The 21570-nt window shown below is 34.6% G+C and overlaps 4 protein-coding genes across 4 annotated transcripts; 2 read left to right on the forward strand and 2 right to left on the reverse strand.

Annotated features, from left to right (window-relative positions):
* Positions 1-756: 756 nt before the first annotated feature.
* On the reverse strand, positions 757-4494 carry LOC132717860 (peptidoglycan recognition protein 3-like). The gene is made up of 5 exons (XM_060701435.1): positions 4011-4494; positions 3413-3532; positions 2832-3287; positions 2341-2460; positions 757-1750 (listed from the first exon to the last, which is right to left on the reverse strand). Exons 1-5 carry the CDS (start codon positions 4492-4494, stop codon positions 1551-1553), a joined length of 1380 nt encoding a protein of 459 aa, XP_060557418.1. The 3' UTR covers positions 757-1550.
* Positions 4495-7189: 2695 nt separating this feature from the next.
* On the forward strand, positions 7190-10001 carry LOC132717849 (tudor domain-containing 6-like). Its single transcript, XM_060701422.1, has 2 exons — positions 7190-9601; positions 9811-10001. The coding sequence occupies exons 1-2, from the start codon at positions 7375-7377 to the stop codon at positions 9999-10001; spliced, it is 2418 nt and encodes an 805-aa protein (XP_060557405.1). The 5' UTR covers positions 7190-7374.
* A 1043-nt stretch (positions 10002-11044) lies between these two features.
* LOC132717850 (E3 SUMO-protein ligase ZBED1-like) lies at positions 11045-14191 on the reverse strand. Its single transcript, XM_060701423.1, has 3 exons — positions 12642-14191; positions 12135-12291; positions 11045-11766 (listed from the first exon to the last, which is right to left on the reverse strand). Exons 1-3 carry the CDS (start codon positions 13955-13957, stop codon positions 11242-11244), a joined length of 1998 nt encoding a protein of 665 aa, XP_060557406.1. The 5' UTR covers positions 13958-14191; the 3' UTR covers positions 11045-11241.
* Positions 14192-15098: 907 nt separating this feature from the next.
* Positions 15099-21199, forward strand: LOC132717861 (keratin, type I cytoskeletal 9-like; the record flags this gene model as incomplete). The annotated part of the gene is given in 7 exon segments (XM_060701436.1): positions 15099-15206; positions 15504-15672; positions 15992-16129; positions 18250-18518; positions 19302-19719; positions 20599-20676; positions 21128-21199. Coding segments are annotated over 7 exon segments (1252 nt in total), but the record flags the coding sequence as incomplete, so codon positions are not given.
* Between the last annotated feature and the right edge of the window lie 371 nt (positions 21200-21570).

Below are 21570 nucleotides of genomic sequence, written 5' to 3' on the forward strand. Positions count from 1 at the left end.
TGGTCCGGACTTCCATAAGAATTTAAAGAAGGAGTTTTGTGTAGCTTTAATTGTTCCTATATCAGGATTTGGCTAGCTTAATTTAGGTAATGCTAATGGCTTGATTACATCATTCTTACCAATAGGTGTAATAATACGTCTTGACCAATAAGTAAATAAATTATTAATTTCCTCCTGTTTAGATCAATAATTAGCTTGAGTCATGTTATTTAAATTAATTGCAAAAGTAACACCAAGTAGCTGAAAACATTCAGATTCCCACTGATGATTAAAGTCCAGGCAACTTTTTTAATTATTCCCTTTCATAGAACCAATCCATACTGCTTTTGTTTTATCTATGTTAATGTTTAGACCCGAAATTTTAGCATAATTTTTTATACTTGCATAGTGTGTCTTAGAGACTTAACAGTTCCATCAAGCATTATAGTTGTGTCATCAGCATATTGAGATAATAAAAATTCAGAGTGACATGAATTAAGTCTATTATATTTGTATTATTTTTCATGAGTAATGCAAGAATTTCTGCACATAATATGAAAATGTAAGGGGATAGTTGGTTGCCCTGACGACAACCGCGTTGTATTTGAAACCAGTCTGACAAATTTCCATTTATTGTGACACAAGAATGAATGTTTTTGTAAAACAACTTTACCCAACTTATGAAATTTTCACCAAAATTGAAAAACTCTAAAACTTTATGCATAAATGTCCATGATATAGAATCAAAGGCTGTTGCAAAATCAATAAGTAACAACATTTCTGGAATTTGATGATCATCTGTATATTGCATAATATCATAAATATAACATAGGTGACAATATAAGATGTACATTCATTGCTGTATAAGCATAATAAGGCAGATTTGTCAGTGGAGCAATTAGAATTATTAATATTGATTATATATTATCACTATTTCTCTTATACATGTAGTTATATACTTTCCAAGTAATCATATAAATAACTTGCATTGAGACAAAAAGTATTGAAGCCGGCTGACGTCAGCTGATTCTACTTTTCGCGACCAGTGCATGACTAAAATCAGTCCGACCATTTTCTGCATTGTTAACTATTCCTGTCAGTATATGAGCCGCGCCATGACAAAACCAACATAGTGGGTTTGCGACCAGCATGGATCCAGACCAGCCTGCGCATCTGCGCAGTCTGATCAGGATTCATGCTGTTCGCTTACCAACACTATAACAGTGGATAAACTGACAGTGAACAGCAGTGATCCTGATCAGACTGCGCGGATGCGCAGGCTGGTCTGGATCCATGCTGGTCGCAAACCCACTATGTTGGCTTTGTTATGACGCGGCTCTTATATTTTGCAATTTCAGCTAAAAATGATGAATAGTTTTAAGTAATTAAAATATTTAGCGAATTGATAGTTTTGATGAATAGTAATTCTAAAGATGGATACGAGTGAAGGTAATTTAAGTGCTTGCATTTAGTAGTTTACCAAAAAAAGTTGAAATCGAGTAAAAAAAAAATCATAGCCTCATTCATACTGCCGCTAGTATTTACATGTATTACAAAACAGGAATATTGAGTTAATATCTGTTCCATGTTCGAATAACATTGTAGAAACTTGTCCCAGGGCATGCTGTGCTTTTCACGTCACGATGACCGCGCAGTGTGTATGATGGCAAAAGTTTCTTCTTGGCTACTGAACATGATAACAACTGTTTTATCGCCGTCTGTGCAGCCTCGTTTGGTACATCGTTACTAAAGTCTCCGATCACACAAATACCTGAATAATGTGAAAGAAACATTTATTTCGGTTGGGTTTCACGCCGAACCGACTCGGTATAATGGTCATCTGGAGATTATCTAAGACATCTGGTACCCTTCCGTGCAGACAGGAACGGGCACCTGAGTAGAACCACTGACATTCCGCAAACTAGCTTGGCAGCTTCATCCAAAGGCCCTGGCGGCATTCGAAGCCTTGGCGCTGAAGCGGTTGGAAAAACACAACACAACATTAAAACTACCAATATTCCTATCTTTGAAACGGAATATGAACTTTCCGACTATATGACTGTCATCTGAAGTTGGAATATATTACAGAAATATTATCTCCAAGCTTCAAGCGACTGCAAAAATGTTCGGTATAATACCTGATAATGAGGTATTAGATAACATAGTTTAGTTTTTGGTTGTACATTGCATAACAGGCTAATGTTTGTGTAATTTAAAAGAATGTTTTCATTTTTATTTTATAACAGTTTTACTGGGTAAAAAAACATTTTTGTGGAACCAATTAACTTGTATCAAAGGTCGTAAAATGTCATGAAGTGCCATTATGATAAAAAAAAATGTTATCCGCGTTTACTTACTAACCTAAACTTATACTGTTGTAGGGATTTTTTCCAGCATGTGAACCGCTTATTCCCCAACCCCTACCCTCGTACACGTTGCCATCTTCACCAACAATGAAGTTGTATCCAATATCGTGCCAATCTAAATGAATATAAAATATGTGCAAATAGAAATATAATGAAGCTTATGCCTTTCCACCCACTGTCTAGTATCTTTATCGAAAGCTTTTTTTTTTTTTTTTTTTGATGACAAATTTACATTGCATGATTCTAATAAACATAAGATTAAAAGCTGACATTGCATTGTTTTACATAAGTGATAGCAAGAAACACTTACATTGTTTTATATAGACTATCAAAAGCGCAATTTTACATTAAGACGATCATAAAGTGCAATGAAACACTTTTATTGTTTTACATGAAGACGATAAACATTTTCTTCTTTTAAACAACGTATTAATGTTTCAATGCTTGTTGAAGTAAGAATTTGTTCATAAATATTATAACGTTTACTGTTATTATCCATGTGCAGTTTCTGATACGCCTGGACTGTGCTCGTGCACGCGCTCTTTGTAAAACATCTAGCTCCAGCACCATGATGAATAAGTGCATAAGATGGCAACGAACTCATCTGTCTTCTGCTCTTCGGTGCCCGTGCACCCCAGCCCGCTCGGGAGATGATCGTTGGACACCCAGGAAGTTGGATTTCGGCGTTTTCAACACTGACAGTTCCATCTTCACTCGTTTTTGCGTCAACACTGGCACTTTCGCTATATCTAGACCATGTTTTGATCACGTCGTAGAACTTCTGCCCTGGACACTCTGTATTCTTTAAATCACGATGTGCGCGTATTGTGTAGGTAGACAGCAGCTTATCGTTGGACTTGGAGCACGTGATCAGCTGTTTCACAGCATTCTGGGCAGCCTCGTTAGGGACATTATTGCTGAAATCCCCGATCACACAAATTCCTGAAATAATATGCATATTACTCGTACATGTATACATATATGTAGGTATAAATGGTATTGCCTATCAATATCCATGCAACCAAGATATTCGTTCAGATTTTATTAATACCCAATGAGGAACTTACCTAGGCTCTTTTTATTTAACTCTGAAGTTCCAGCGTGCGCGCCTCGGATTCCCCAGCCCCTTCCTTCGTACACATTTCCGTCCTCGCCAACAATGAAGTTATAACCAATGTCACTCCATTCTAGAAAAAAAATGTAAGTAAATACATACTTATTTTCAGAAAAAGTATTCCGATAAGACAACAGTGAAAATACAGGAAATATGCTTCACTGCAGTGAAAAATATTTTTTTACAGTGAAAATATAGAAAATATGCAATTTATTTCATCAATATTTCTCAGTATTTCATTTATAAGTATATAAAAATTTATAATTATACTTATTTATTGAACGGTTTTGTGACGTGCTTTCCTATGCAATAATTATAGATTATTTAAAAAAAATTAACATTTCACAGTACAATACAGAAATAATCGTCGGACAGGTGCACAGATGGAAAAAGAAAAAATATTGTACAAAACAATCTTAAATAGCCCATTGATTCTTCAACCCAATTTTATTAAGAACACGCAGTGTGAAACTGATAAATAGAAACGTCATATGTGAATAATTTGATAAAAATGTTAAGTTTTTTAAAATATAATTGTATTCAAATTGTACTTCTGGTATCCATGTGTAAATTCTGGTAGTCTCGAACTATTTCTTGGCATTTTTCAGGTGTGAAACATCTAGTTCCCGCGCCATGGTGTATTACTACATACATTGGAGCAGACGTCATTGGCGTTGTACTTTTTGCTGCACGTGCTCCCCACTGTGATCTGGTTATGATAGATGGACACCCTGGCCACGTCGGCGTCTCATCATTAACGTTATTCTCATCATCATCTGTTTCAGGTTCATTGTTCCCGCCAGTCCCAACTTCCGGTGCATCTGTTACAGGTTCATTGTTCCCGCCAGTCCCAACTTCCGGTGCATCTGTTACAGGTTCGTCTTCAACGTTGTTACTAGTATCACTGCCACTCTCCGTAAGTTCTCTGTCGCTTGTAAAACCCGATCGGAAACATCCCTGTGTCATTTGCAGACAAAGTAAAAGGAAGATTATTCTTAATCCGTCCATATTCATGTAGCACAAATATATCTGCATGTATTTTGAAAATCAATTCAGATACGTTTATATGCACATTTTGTACATAAAAAACATATAAACCAACCAACTGATTTTTTTCTCGTTTCTTTTCTTTTTACGACATGAAAAGAACGATCGTAACATTAGGCATACTTGACATAATTTCTTTATTCAAAATTTGGTCATCTGTCAATATTTTGGTTTTGTAGTCAATACATACATGCAATAGTAATTATAATAATATACTATAGAACTAAATGACAAAAGTCTATTATCCCTCCGAAAAATGCATTCACGATAATTGGTAGGGAAATAATGAGATCCATATTTTTCATCCACACTTCCGGGTCACATAGTCTGGATTTTATTTCATTTTTGTTTTCAAAATTATTCACTCATTTGATCAAGATTTATCGATACATCTATACGCTTCACAATGTTCGTATTCAGGTTGACAAATATAAATACTGTGTAAATGTTTCTTCAAGTTATTGAAAGAAGCGCTAACGATATCTCTTTTGTACATCAATGATAAATATATTTGAAAGAGTACAGTGTATATTTTGAATATGCTCTTTATAAAAAAAAGAAAAGCGACATTACGGGCGACATAATGTATCGTTTTACAGACTGATGTATTTTCTCAAAGGCGCTTTAAATATTTTATTATTGAAGTATGACCTCGGATCAATCGAGTTTTCAAATATATCATTTTGTAAATCAATGTCACAGTTATTAATACGTGTATTTTGTATAACAATGTTATTTTAGTTGTGACACTATCAAAATTATCAAGACACCCAGATGTAACATAAAGTTAATTGGCATTGTTTTTAGGCAGGACAAATGTACTGATATTCATAATTGATTCATCCCCAGAGACACTTATACATTGTAACTGATGTTTCAGACCTACCTTAATTTTCATCGACTTACAATCGAAAAAAAATCGATCATTGACTCGTTTCAATATTAAATTGATAGTTAGTATGTAAAAAACGCGAATTCATTGAGTACATACATATTGCACCAAATGTTGTGTTTAACCTCGGCGACTCGATCCTAGTCGAAGTAGGTAGTTATACAATTAACGTACGTACTGCCCGGGTTAGTACATTTACACGTTGAAAAATGCTCTCTTGATCATGATTGCAATAAAATGGTTGCTATAAAGAAATAAATTTTGAAATTTTATGCAATTAACATGATTTTTTTTCGCATTTAAGCATTCTTAATTAATGTATACTCATTTCGTTAAGCCCGTGGTTGAGTGGTTAAGGTCGTTGGCTTTTATACACTTAGGCCTAATCCTCACCTCTATGGATTCGAATCCTTCTTTTATATATGTGGCAGTTATCCAGTTTACTAACTAAACGTCGGTGGTTCTACACGGGAATTGGTAGATTTGTTCCCTGCTAAACTATATTTTTACCAGGTTGTTGCTGCATTTAAATTGTGTCTTTCTATTCTAGAAGTACAGATTTACAGTCAAAGTCACAAATGTATGCGAGGTTTGTAGGAACATTGTTGTGCCTCAACTCGCTTAAAAATTAATATACAAATACATAATTATACTATAGATATATTTTACTAGGAGTGACGGATTAGACATTAAACTATGGAAGTTCCAGGGAAAATGTTGATGAACAGTACATCTTAAAGTGAAGTCCAGTGAAATGAAAAAAAAAAACGCTTATAATTTTAATTTGGACCTGCAAAAAAGGCGTTAAGGAATCGGAAGATTAGAAGTCCATACACAAGAAGACAGCCTCATTTAGGAAAGTTACAAGGTCGCACATGTATGCCTCGATTGTTGCGGATCTTGAAGATACTCAAAATTTGTGTTTACTATTTAGTTAAGAAAAAAGCAGACATGTAAACGCATAGTTTCAAAATATGAAAATCATCAAATGATGAGCTTTTTTAAAATAATGACGCTTGAAAATATTTTGTGATGTTGGACATTAAAATAATTCTTTTGAAGTGATACATTTTTATTACAGTAAACATGCATAGAAATATCATTAATAACGTGAAGTAAGAGTTCTTGAAACACGAATATTTGAATTGTGAAATGATACAAATAAATTAACACGCTGAATGTTTGATACCTTCAGCTGGTAAGCAACTTACAATACATGACGTATTCAATTCTCAGTTCTAAACCAAAAGACAACTGGCATTCAGCTGGGACAAAAGATTGGTGTACTACTAGAATACTGGAATAAATAAAAATAAAGAAAGAAAGAAGGAAAGAAAGAAAGAAAGAAAGAAAGAAAGAAAGAATGAAAGAAAGAAAGAAAGAAAGAACCAATGTCAGTTTACGTAAATTAAAGAGAGTACAAAACGGGAGTATTGAGTAAATATTTTTCCATGTTTGAATAATATTGTAGTAATATTTTTCATCTATTTACACTATACAAGTGGTACTTACAATCCCTACAAAGTAAGTGTAAAACAGCTCAGAAAGAAAATGTGAAAATAGCTCTTATATTGCGTTACAGTACTCACGTACGCAGTAGAAAAATGGTGATTAATGGGTCTATTGCAAAATCAGTCATTAATCGGACATACCATGTAAATTATTACTCACCATTTTATCATTTTACTTTTCTTTGAATTATAGCACAGTTTTCTCGAGTTTGATTTTCTTGAAACTGGTGGCATGCAGCTTCACTATTTCTTAGGACGACAACGCTATTTCCGAACATTCGATGTGTGAAATATTCGCGGGAGTTACTCACGTGGTACAGAAGCAGACTTTCGGGAAATGTGAGCAATGAAATTAGCGTTGGAATGTCAATATCTTAGCTTTCAGATGTCAGGAATAGTCATTTGATAGACAAAAATCATTTTTGAAGCGGCAGTTAACATATTTCGTTCGCGTTCGATGCAGATATGGCTCTACTTAAAGTAGGCAGTAAAGCACCGGTTTTCGTGACCCATTTAGAATTTGTTGGAACGAAATGTCAAATATTTTGCCAAGTTGGTGATGTCGGCGGACAAGCAGACACATTAGCAGAGAGAGTGCACGAGAGTGTTGAAAATGGTCTTGCCTCTCCAATTTCGGGGTGCAACGTTGGCGATTTATGCTTGGCATTATTTAATGAAGATGGAAGCTGGTACAGGGGTAAAGTGTTGCAGAATTTGGGTCATTCTTTGAAAGTTTACTTCATTGACTACGGTAATACTGAAACTGTAAAGATGAACGACATCAGATCAGCTCCAGATTATGTTCTTGCTATACCAGCACTTTCCACAAAATGTATTGTGAGTGATTGTACTCCGTTAAGTGGGATTTGGGCGGACGAAGAAAAGAAGAAGATCGAAACTATGTTACATAGTGGAGAATTTATCTGTGAAATAATGGAAAGTGATGTTAATACTGAAGTTTATAGAGTAAAACTGTATAGCAATGATGCATCTAATACACCAATATTTGTTAGACCAGCACCAAGTTCGAGCTTGTCAATTAAATCTCAAAATTTGAAAGTAGGACAAGATTATGAAGTATATGTTTCTTATGTTGAATCTAGTAGAAAATTCTGGGTGCAGTTAAAGAGCCATGAGAATGATCTGAATTCTCTGATGTCGGATATAAGTGCTTGTTTCGCTGAAGATCTTCCTTCAACAGGGGATATTGTCAATCCTACAGAGGGTCAAGTGTGTGCTGCATGCTTCAGTGATGACGGTGCGTTTTATCGCAGTATTGTCAAGAATATTCAAGGAAGCAACTGTACAGTATTTTTTTTGGATTATGGCAATAATGAAGAAAAACGAACATCTGAGCTTTTTACATTGCCACAGGCTCTTTGCCAGCTTCCAGTTCAAGCTGTGCAATGCTCATATAAAGTTGACAGTCAAGCAATTGATGACAAACTTCATGACCTTGCTGAGGATGAAGGTCCATCATTGTTGAAAGTTCTTTCAGGCAATACGAAATCTGGATATGTTGTAGAAATAAACTCCATTGAACAAATACTGAATGTACCTAAAGAAACCTCGCAAATCAGTCAAGCTAAAAGTGCATCAAAATTGTGGCAAAGTTATTCATCTGTTGTGATGCAAGCTGATGGCATCTATGATGTGTGTTTATCACACATTGATCATCCCGGACAGTTCTATGTACAGCTTCTTGGAAATGCAAGCAATCTAGATAAGCTAATGCAAGCTATTGATGAAGTTGCCCATAACTATGATAAGTTAACAAATCTGTATCAAGGCTATCAATGTCTTGCCAAGTTCAGTGATGGAAGTTGGTACAGAGGGGAAGTTGTAACTGCAGAAGTGGGAAAGACTGTTGTTGCTGCAGTAGATTTTGGATTTGTTGAAGTTGTGCAACCAAGCCAGTTAAGAAATACAGATCCCAACTTTAAACTTCAGCCAGCACAGGCAGTAAAGTGTACATTAGATTTAAACAAAACAGCACATAGTATGTGGACTGCAGCAGAAATCGATAACTTTAAAGGTTTATCAGAGAAAAATACCTTGGTGGCTAAGGTTTCTTTGAAGAAAGGATGCATTCACCAAGTTGACTTATATGAAACTGAAAATGGAGTAGAAAGACATATTAATACTGAAATCAACAACAAATCAACAGTAAATCCTAGTAGAGCTGCTTCACAGATACAGGCAAAACCTCAACCAGTCAGTGCCCCACCTGCAGTAGTTTTATCTCCGCCGGAAGTATCCGTTGGATCAAAGTATAAACTTTGCTTTACTGCTGTAAAATCACTGTACATGTATGGACAGCTTACAAGCACATCTGTTGAAAAGGTTGCCAAATTGCAAACAGATTTGAACACATTTTTTGAAAAGAAGTCGGGAGAAGCATTGTTAAAGGCTGAAGTAGGAAGTGTATGTTGCACACAGTATGTGGACGGAGGCTGGTACAGGGGTATTGTGACTTCAGTAGCAGGAGGGAAAGCTGAAGTTGCTTTCGTTGATTTCGGAGACTCTGTGATGAAATCAGTAAATGATTTGAAGATTCTACCACCCAGTTTATGTTCTCTTCCTCAGCAGTGTATTTTATGTAAGATAGTTAATCTACCATCAACTGTTGGATCAAGCGGTCTAGAAAAACTGATCAATAAAAGGGTTGAAGTCAAACTGAATGGAAAGGAAGGTAATTAGAAATTCTATGTCGTGAAAAGTCATCAATATCATTCTATTAATATTACTAGTAGACTAGTATATTTTTCGAAAGCAAATTTTCTCATATGTAACACTATTAATTAAAGCAGAACATTGACAGATTACTAATAGCAATTGTATTGCAAATTTTAAGCATTTTGTATAAATTTTGATTTAGATTTTGTTTAATTGTTTTTGCAGATGGAGTGTATCCAACATATGGGACAGAAATAACAGACAGACAAATTTTAGAACAGTATCAAGAACCTCAGGGGTCCCGTCCAGCAGTATTTAAAGGCGCAAGTAGTAGGACATTTGGAAGACCACAGAAAGACGAAACTTCATCTGTACCAAGGTATGATTTATTCAACATAACTCTTGTGATACTGTAATTATTTTAAATGGACCTGTCCATCTCTCAGTTTGGACAAAACCATTCATCATATTTTTTTGGGGGGGGGGGGGGAATTTTTAAGAATTTAAGTATGTACCGACTGAATAGCAGGTTAAAGATCTATCCTCTTTGTATTGATCAAACAAGTCTGCTGAACAAGTTTATGGTAAGTTTTACACTCAGTGCATGTTTACAACTACTTTAAAAAGTAAAACAAAAAAATTTAATATCATACCAACGAATGAGTATGTTGAATAAAGTTTCTTCTTTTTATCTCAATAATACTTGAAAATTATGAACAGTTTACTTCAGAACCTTAATCTACCAAATATGCGACTGAATATCCCACCAAAATAGTATGTATATTTTCCCTCTAACAATTCCCCCTCGATAAAATCGAACAAAAAAAATCAATAATTATGTTGTTGCTTTCGAGTATTAAAATCAATCTGTTTCACAGCGTTTTTGTCAGTGGAATATTGTATGTCTTCACTGGGAGACTTTCGTCACAAAAGCAAGTCATATTGAAATAAAAAAAAACACCACTGATATTAGGGCTGCAACGATACACCAAATGTTCGATTCGATTCGATTTCGATTTTAGACACTGCGATTCGATTTTTTTCGATTCGATACATTTCTGATTACTAATTTATATTTGGTATATAATTCTGCTTGTCTGCTCCAAAAGTGAGTGGCCTTCAACCTAGTGCTTTGCTTTTCTGTTGTAATATAACTATTATATAAACTTATTTCACTTAATAATTGTGTTTATGAGAATAAAAAGCTCTTGTCTATTTGGAAAATAATTTTAATCAGGCAAATAATCATTAATCTCAGTAACATGAATATCACAGATACCTTCTGCTGACTAGGAATTTAACAAAGCATGTAAATTGTAAAGTAAATAATAATTAACAAAGTTTCACACTTATGTCAGTGTTGTCACACAATACTTCTAAGTCTAATTAGTCTATTAAACAATACAGACAAAAATGAAATTTATGAAATCACTTGACTAAAAAAAATAATTAATCCCAATTTCAAATATGCCTACTTACTGTAGTACTCAACATACAAAAAATTAAAATGTTCTTGAAATTATGAATTAATGATTACTGTTCTCAGATAGTAACACTAAAATGTCACATAAAAGTTTGATTCAAACTACACTTTTAAGCAACCAACTGTCTTAATTGTGTGAAACTATATTAGGCAACACCTAATCAAGTTAAAGTTTATAACAGGTCATCCGGGATTATAATGTTTTGCTTCAGAAATACAAGCATGTTAACTTGGTCACCAGTAAGGCATGCCCTCTGTGCTGTTACTACATCACCAGCAGTAGAGAACACTCTTTCACTGGCAACACTGGTAGCTGGAACACATAGTAGTTGCTTTGCATATCTTGAAAGCAAAGGATATTTATCTTCCTTTTCTTTCCACCATAACAGAGGATTACTGACATCAGAGTTCAAAGGAAGACAAGCTTCCTCCTTGTAAGAAACAAGCTCTGCTCTAACTCTGTCAACAGATGATTTAGCAGGCTCAACCTTAGTCACAAACACATCACCAAATAAATCTGCCAGTGCACAACTATTTGATTTACAATCAGAGTCTTCAGTTTCTTTCTTTACTTTAAGTGGTGGTTCTCCTTCCCCCAGTGTGGATAATGAAGGGAGTACTGGTACATCAATGGTAGTAGCCTCACTAGCCTGGCTAGATGTGGGTGTCTCATCAGGTTCACTTTTAACAGTCACATTCTGAAAATAAGCAAATACTTATTTTTAAGTAAATGTGCAGATTATATTCTTTGTAGATTGAAGTTTTTCCTATAACACATTATAAGTCTTCACTAAATTGATAAACACTCTGTTCCATTGTTTATTAGTAGTACAAGTGAGGCGCCACAGCATGAATGATATAAAAAAAAGTTTGAAAAGAAATAGAGAACTTTGAGTTTTCATCTTAATATAGAAAAAAATGACAAATGCATGGGTGATTGGATAGCATATGACAATACAAGAAATAAACTCCTACTAATTTAATACTGAGCTGATTGCATCATATTTGTATGTTGATAGGCTTGCTAGCTAGCAAAGATTATAGAAGAGAGGCATGATTAACATACCTGACAGCTTGAGTCACTCTGTAGTAATTCTGCTGCTGATTGTATATTATCATATACTGCACACCTAGATCTATCATCCAAGTAAGGTAGACTCTTAAACCGTGGATCCAGGGCAGAAGCTTGTAGAAGGAACCCCAAAATGTTTTCATCAGTATACCTGAAAGAAAAAAAGAAGAATTTTAAATAATTTTGTTAACTTATAACTATTCTGTGATCAGTTAAGTTTGATAAATATATATATATATATAATACATATTTGTTATTGTTTAAGCTTTGTACCATTTTAATACTTTTTTATATATATATACTTACAAACATCATATGTTTTTATAATAATTTATTTATTTAATAAAGTGACAACTCATAATGGTACCATGATTTATTATTTATATGCTTTTATGTTGAAATAAATTATGTATAATTATATTATGCTGTCTGTTTTCGAATGAAATATTTGTTTCTATTTGACTTAACTAATTTTATTTAACACAGATTAATATTTCTAACCTTGGCTTGAGATCATTGCTGATTGCTGATTTTATGTCTGATACCAACATGTTGTCAGAAGGCAAGACCTCAAGTTGTCGTAACAGCATTTCCTTTAGGGGGTGTATCAGTGACACAGTAGGATGTTTCTGGCTACACATAAGAGTTGTTACAGTTTTAAGTGGTTTTAAAATTTTGATCACTTCCTCTATGTTCTGCACATCACTTTCTGATAATGTTACTATGTCTTTGACACTCTTTTTCACTTCAAGCAATGTAGCATATACAGCTGCCTGTTGCTCTAAATAGCGTTCACACATATCAAAACTTGAATTCCACCTGGTTGGAACATCCATTAGTAGTTTGTGATTAGGGAGATCAAGTTTCTCCTGCATTACCTTCAAAATACTAGTAGCAGAAGTGCTTTTATGAAAGAATGTTACCACACGCCTCACCCTACCCAAAAGTCTGTCAACTTGTGAAACTTTCAGTCCACGTTGTGTTGCTAGATTCAACGTGTGGGCAAAACACCCAACATGTGGACTCAAACCCGAGTCCTTAACAGCACGAACAATATTACTTGCGTTGTCAGTAGATATAGCAGGACCTTTGCCATTGCGTTCAAGTTGCCAGGATGTTACTGTGTCATGTAGACCACTTGCCAAATTTTCAGCTGTATGAGAATCACTAAATAATTTTGTTTCAAGAGTGTAATTTTCAACCTGCCAGTTGCTATTAATAAAATGGGCAGTTACAGCTACATAATTTTCTGTGGCTCGAGATGTCCATGAGTCAGTGGTTATGGCAATGGAGTCTGCAGTTTGAAGCCGCTTCCTTACCCTATCTTCAACCTTTTTCCACAGTGCAGGAATGACTTTTTCACTGAAATGTGTGCGGCTAGGAAGTTTGTATCTTGGTTCCAAAACATGAATCATGTTCCGGAAGCCTTCATTCTGAACAGTACTGTATGGGCGCATATCACATGCCAAATACCCAGCTATTGCTGTAGAAATTGTCTGAGACCTTTCTGCAGTCACTTTCCCTTTCATTTCTGTCAATTTCAACTGATTAGCAGGTAAATTACAAACAGACCTTTTTGCTGAACTAGGCATGTCATGCTTACCAAACAAGTCCACATCGTGTTTTCGTTTCATGTGCTGCATGAGATTAGATGTACTGCCAGACTTTGGATACGACACGTCCGTAAAGCATATTTTGCATGTAGCTTTATCCGTTTCCTGGCCTTCCCGAAACCCAAAGTGTTCCCAAACTTTTGATTTTAATTTTTTAGGGGGATTTTTCAATTTTATTTGTTCAACATTGCTGTCGGTAGCCATTTTGACTTGTTTGCCGAAAATAAAACATTACGCGCCCACTGATTGGATGACCGAGTTTTAACTGGCCAATCGTATGTAACGTGATAAAGCGTGAAGGGAAAGACTAAAACTCTCACTTTTTTCCATGTTTATTTTTTGGGTGGGGAATCGAATCGAAAATGTTACAGTTGGTATCGTGAATCGAGTCGGCGCTCATAAAACCGGTTTTCGATGCATCGAAAGGTATCGTTGCACCTCTAACTGATATTTAAGTGGAATTTTATTGATATTTGACCAAAAAGGAAAAACATTCCCCATCCGTTGAAATTCCCCCTGCTGAAGGTAGCAACCAACTTCTTGTAAATTGGATTAAGGGCCCATTACTTTTACACAATATTTTAAAATAGAGTGTTATTCATGTAGATTATTTTTGGAGACATTCTGTTGTCAAACAGTGCTAAAATTTATGTTGAGAAAGTACTTCTTGCTGAAGAAAAATATATATATGTACAGAATTCAAGAACTTTCTGTGGGTAATTGCCTACATGTACATGTCAGATATATGATGAACCTGCTGGGATTGAAGCTGATAAGAATTTGCTTCCAGTTCAGTGTTATTACAAGTCCGGTTGCACCTCTGTTTCGTCTGACGGGGCTCTATACTGTTGTGTGACTTGATATACATGTAATTTGTAAATAAAATTGATAAATGGATATTTCCAAAAATTGAAAATAGACAATACGTTTTAAGAAACTCGGCAAGTTAAGGGTTAATGCTGGTTTTTACTGAAGAACAAACATTAAATAATGGTACCTTTCATTGCATATTGTTTAGAATTTGATACCTTTTTAGGTCGTTAGGTTGAAATGCCATACGATAATAGATGTTGTCTGGAACTCCTCATATGTGGGCTTTTCCATCTAATCGCGGGGTACAAACAACTTTTTACGGTTTTAGATTCACTGTACAGCAGGTCAATGCATTGCATTTGCAAGTGTGAAAGTTTGTTTGTACCTGGGACAAGGTGGGAAAAACCCACATTTGCTGTGTTTGAGAGTATCCCTATTAGTTTATTGTTTACACCTAAAATGCATGTGCATAATGTTTACTTAGAAATAAATATATCTTCATAAGCTCTCATTTATTTACTATTATAGGGAAATGAAAGGAGGAAGTCTTTCTGGAAATGCTTACACTCAACAAGAAGTTGTAGTCAATTCAACACAAGAGGTTATGGTTACATATGTGAAGAGCCCAAATAACTTTCAGGTACTTTCATGCCACAGGAATTTATCCTTCTTGCATACTTGTTCTGATGTTTCTAAGCTCCACTTTTCAAAGAGAAAGAAGAGCTGTTATTACCCACTCATTGGTGTAGGTTCACCTGTTTGAAGGTTATGTTTCCATTTACTAACAAAGTAAATCATGTAAAATGTTGCTGAATATGTTGTCCATACAAGAAAATTGTTTCTCTTTTATAATATTTGGATATTTCTTCAAAATTTTTATTTGAATTGATAAAATCGCAATAGTATCAAGAATGATGTGTTATGTTCAACTGTTCAGGTTGTCCTGGAGAAGATGACTGCAAGTCTGGACTATGTGATGGATCAGCTGCATGAGTACTATGATAAACTGCCACCAGGCTCAAACAAGTTGGTGAATCCTACTCTTGGTCAGGCTTGTGTTGCCCAGTTCACAGATGATAAAGGCTGGTACAGAGCCCTTGTTACAGGTAAAATGTCATAAATCATGATCCTTGTCTGCAGGGATTATTTCATTACAAAGATTTCTATAAGAAAAGTTGTTGAAATCTGCTCTAAAACTGTGAATAGATTTTAAGTATTGTCTAGCTGACCTCAGTGAAGGTTGTGAAAATTATCTTGCCATTTGTTGAAAAAAACACATCAATTAACCATTGGTATGCTTTGGTCTTAACCAATGACAGCTCTATCAAAAAAGTCTCATCTTTTGGAGTTTTAATCATATTCTCTGATAAGTAATACAGACATTTGTTTTTCTTGATTAAATGGTGCCATGGATTATATTTTCAGGTTTGATGGCTGATGGGCAAGCAGAGGTTATGTATGTTGATTATGGTAACAATGAATATACGGAAAAAGATGCTCTGAAGGAAATACAACAACAGTTTATGTCACTTCCTGCACAAGCTGTCCAATGCCGTCTCTCAGGTAAAGCATGTTATTGTATATTAAGTTTGTTAAGATCACAAAGGGGGCTAAACCTATTTACACAAGGTTTGTACAGTCTTAAATGGTGCTTAAATTTGAGTCCCTTTCTTAAAAAGTGCTTAAAAATGAAAATAAGTGTTTAAAAAACCTTGAATTTTTATTACTCTCTTGAAATGTCCTGAAAAAGTGCTTCTTTTTTTTACATTGGATGTCTGTACGAACCATGTTGTAGTATATATTCCAGGACAACAACATGTAAAAAATTCTAATAAAGGGAGCAGACTTTATTTTGAAGTGTTCAGTTTAAGACAAAAAAGTCTCAGTGCTTGTCAATGTAAAAGCACCAGAAGTAGTTTTCTGGTTAGCTTGTAAGATAAGATGATGTTATTGTATTGGTTTAGTGTTCTCATATAGATAAGGCCCCCATGGTTACGCATTTAAACGGATTCATTTCTATTTTCAGTCGTAAATGTTTATGATAATTTTTACCGTTTTATCAAAATGACCATATTGTCTTATAAAATATCTTAATCCTTGCCTGTAATCATGAATTCTATCAATTGTAATTGGTTTATTCCAAAGTAAAATACGGAAAATAGGTATTTTCAACCCTCTACACAGCATTACCGTGCAATAATCGCTCGTGACATAATACAGATTTGGTAAAGCTGATTTTCCTTTGATCTTTCAAAAGAGCGCAATGAGGATACAATGCAGAAAATATGTGCTGAGTCGGACATTATTATTTGTACTTGTGTTACAAATAGAAAGTAAGTCATCATTTGATGACTTGAATACATTGTGGAAGTACCACAGTTTAAACAGTATCGTTTCGGTTCTTAGCAATCAGGGCCAAAACACCATTTTTGGGGAAGGGGCCTCAGCCTTTTTCTTGGGGAAAATATGCATGATTTTGGCATACTTTGGAAAAAGGTGTCTCATATTTAACACAAAATTTTAACAAGTTCTTCAAAATAGAAAAGCAAAAAGCACTGGGAAATACTAATAAGGCAGTAAAAGACCTTAATTCAACACCATCATTTAATTTTGTTCCAACTTCTATGGGAAATTTCAAAAGAGTGGGGACCGGAGGGGACTTTAGGTTTACCCTCCGTACGTCAGTCTGTCCTTCCGTCCACAAAACTGTATCCCGCGATAACGCAAAAAGTACTGAAAATATTTTTATGAAACTTGATATATGGATAGATGGCAGTATGGAGATTATGCACGTCTTTTTCTTTTCTTCTTATGTTGAAAATTCTGGTTGCTATGACAACAAATAGACTGAATTTCAAGATTTCTGATTCTAGTTTTTAAGTTTTTTCACTATAAGTTCTTTATTTCTTAAGGTATTTTCTTCAAACTTTAAATATAAGTTGCTAGTCATCAACCACATCATATGTGATAAAGTTTACAACTCTTAGCACAAAATTTATCAGAATTACCTCCCTTGAACTTAAAATTTTCTTGAAAAAAATATTGTTTTTTTTAATAACTTCTTTTTTTCTGAATGTATCTACTTCAAACTTCATATATATGTTTCTTATTATCACTCGACATTTGTGAGAAAGTTGAATACTCTAGCAAGACTATTTCCAGAATTATGCCCCTTTTGAACTTAGACTTTTTTTCGAGAAATTGGTAATTTTTACTCCCAATTTCTTCAATCATGATAGGATTTTCTTCAAACTCCCACATCATAATATGACGAGGTTTATAAATCTAGCATCCATATTTCCAGAATTATCTCCTCCTTAAACTCTTTTTAAAAATTTTGCTTTTAAAAATGTTATATTTTGATAAAAGGGATGTTTAAAAAATAACTGTAGAGTGTCCTTCAGTCCGTCTGTCTGTACATAAAAACTGTTTCCTGTGATCACTTTTAAAGAACTTTTTCAACAAATTTACTTAAAATAGAAACATACGTGAATTGCCAATGGTCCTTCAGAATGTTGCTGGGGTTCTAACCGGTAGGGAACTTATGGATTGCTTGCAATACTATGATAATTGCTTGTTATTGATAGAGTTATGCCCTACTATATTATATTAAGATACAGATTAAGTTGCAATCAACATGTTATTGAGTGCCCTGCCTTAGTTGAGCTTTTGTTTTATTATAGGTGTGTCATCATCACAGGGCTTTTGGTCCCCGGAACACATTGTACAATTCACAGAAATGGTTGAGGAACAATCGTTTATGGCTACATTTAAAGCTGAGCTTCATGAACAGGGACAAACTATGTATAAAGTGGAACTTGTTGACAAGAAAGGCAATAATATAAACCAGAAATTTGGGACAATGACTGGCACAACCTGTTCTGAGGAAGACAGTGGTCCCTGTTCCAGATCAGTCTCTGCTGGGAAATTCGGACAGTCCATCAAAGTCACGGTAGGTTTTCATTATGTCATTTCGTACCTTTGATTTGTAAACAAAAGAATATGTTTCCCGAGTGTTAGAATCTTTTCAAAAACAGGTTATCTTGATATTTACTCTGAAAATTTGAGTCACCCCACTTTAAATGTGAGTACAGTGCAACCTCTTTAGAGCTACCCTTTGTAGAGCAATAACCTCTGACATAATCAGTAATTTAGTATAAATTCTTCTCAAAATGAGACTTAACATCTCAAGAGCAAGGCATCTTGGAAACTAAAATCTTTGTGTCTCTAAAGGGGTTGCTTGGAAAAGGTTGTACTGTACAAACATTACTTTGGAATTGAGACAAAACTTCAATTCTTTTAAATATTTCATTGGTGTCCATTTCAAGGTACATTAAAGGACTACATTATTTATTCTTTTATATTCTTTTCATTTCTTTGCATTTTCCTGATGATAGTAAAATTAATTTGTTGTAAGTATACATGTACAATGTCTTGGTAAGTATTAATTTTACTTTTGTTGTGGACTTAATATACCCTTTCCATTGAGGGGAACTAAATTGGATTTACTTGTTGCATTTGTGCATTTGCTTAACTACTAGGAGTAACTATTTTAAACTCGGGGCAAATGTTAACTTTGCCTTGAAATATAATGATAAATGGACCTACATTCAATATCCTGTGTCATAGAGATGGTGGGGGTATTTGTCACTCCTGTGACTGCTCTAGTCTTTTTGTAAACCATTGTTTGCAGTAAACTAGACATGTTATAAAGACAAAGGTAAAATTTTCACAGGTTGCAGGAGGCGAGGAAGATTCTAATTGGGAAGATGGTGGAAACTCTGGTTTTGGTGGCAAAGCCAGATCTTTTGGTTCAGGCAGGCAGCCAAGTGGTGGATCTAGTGGGTTTGGATCGAGGTCTAGTGGTTTTGGGAATAAACAGAGTTCAGGCGGAAGGGACGGTGGCTGGGATGATAATGACACTGGTGGATCATCATCTGGTTTTGGGAGCAAAAAACCATTTGGAAGTAGTGGTGGAGATGGATTTGGGAGCAACGGTGGGGGTGGAAGTGGATTTGGAAGCAGTGGTAGAGGTGGAGGTAGCTTTGGAAGCAGTGGTGGAGGTGGCTTTGGAAGCAGTAGTGGAGGTGGCTTTGGAAGCAGTAGTGGGGGCAGTGGATTCGGGAAGTCTAGTGGTTTTGGATCCAGTGCAGGTAGTTAAATTTTCATTTAATAAATTAGTAATTCTTGAATTATGTGAATTATGTCTAAAGAAGTTGTTGTCTTATGACATCATGTATTATATGAATTTAATTTATATTAAATAAGTTACTGTTTATTATCTGAATTAGGCTTTAACCTGCTGAATTTGTCCTTTTGAATTTTGAACTGTCCATTTCAAGTCTTCAGGATCTAATGTCAAAATACAAAAAATGAGCTACCAAATAGTATAGAGCATGTTCAGACAGCACAGTTGTTCAAACTTGCCTGGCACTATACTGGTGGCAAAGGCTATCATGTTTGAATAATAGCAGGATAAGGAATAAAATTTCTTTGCCAAGAAGTATAAGATGTGGACAAATATACTTGCTCAGATAAATGTAATAAGAGGATTGTTGAAGAAATGACCCTTTTGGGCTTGAAAAGTTTGTTAGCATTTACATTTTTTATAGAATATTTTTAAGAATAACTTGTAAGAACTTGCATGTTTTAAATCAACACGTTTGATAGGTATCTAGGAAAACAGATTATGTGAATTGCTTGCTGAGATATGACCAAAAAAATGTGTTAAAATCAATGTTCAAACAAGAATAACAAATACGGATACATTTTGAAAATCACAATATTTGATCATGTATTGATGTAAGCTGTTGCATTGTTTTAAAAGGTTAAACCTTATTAATAGTCTAAAGATAATAAGTCTTTGTGAAAGTTGCTGATACTGTAAGATCATTTCTAAATTGTGTTAGAATATGGCTCATCTTGGTTTAAAAAACTTAATATCTAGTTGCCAAAGGAATATTACAGTAGAGCCACATGATTTTAAAAATCGATATTTTTGATGTGAATGGTATTATATATTGAATTTGAAGGTGGTGGTGGAAGTAAAGATTGTTTCAAATGTGGAGAATCTGGACACTTCTCGAGAGAATGCCCAAATGCTGCAAAAGGTAATATCACTTAAGATATTGTTTGCATGCATGAATGGTTTGCACTTTTTGAACGTGAATTATTCTGTTGTTGGTATTGGTGTCAGCATAAATCCTGTTTGCATGCTACTATATTTCAAATTAATTAAAAGCTTCCGTTTGAAACTTTTTATCATTGCCTAAGTTGACCAATATCTTAGGTATATGAAATACAGTAACCTTGTGAGGGCCTCTTCACTGATTACTAATACTTAAAATTTAAAGGTTACTGAGGTACAGATATTTGCATTATTGAACCCCATCTATCCTCATTCTGCAGTTTAGTAAGTGGTGAACTACTAACTAAGTTTAATCCTCACCATCATGTGTTTTCCTACATCTAATCTATTTTGCGCAACAATATATATTTAGTGATTGCATGGTCAAAACATCTCCCCTGTTTAACCTAACTGTACTAACACTGTTTATATAGGTGGTGGCAGAGATTGTTATAAATGTGGAGAGAGTGGACACATGGCTAGAGATTGTACTAACCCACCTAAAGGTAATCCTCACTTGTTACATGTTGATGATTAATTATTGTGCTTAAATGTTGATAATTACTCACAAATACAGTAAAAACTCGGGAGAAAAAAAAAAAAAGGACATGGTTGGGACTGGACTATATTTTCAGTTTAGGTAGGGTTACGGTGTACTGATAATTTTAGGTATTGACTTTCTTAAACTTATTTGTTAGTGGTTAAGCCATAAATTTCATCTGTTATGCTTACGAGTACATTTTGAATTTTCTATAAAAAAAAATTGGAACCCTGAAAGAATGTCGGGTCTATGTATGAAATCCAGTTTTGGGCTTTTTCCTTAACATAGCATTTTGAAAGGAAAGCTTGTGTAAAACAAAAATGAATATGATAATAA

This window comes from Ruditapes philippinarum, unplaced genomic scaffold (assembly GCF_026571515.1).
Source record: "Ruditapes philippinarum isolate M1 unplaced genomic scaffold, ASM2657151v2 ctg1131_1_1_1_1, whole genome shotgun sequence".
NCBI lineage: Eukaryota > Metazoa > Mollusca > Bivalvia > Venerida > Veneridae > Ruditapes > Ruditapes philippinarum.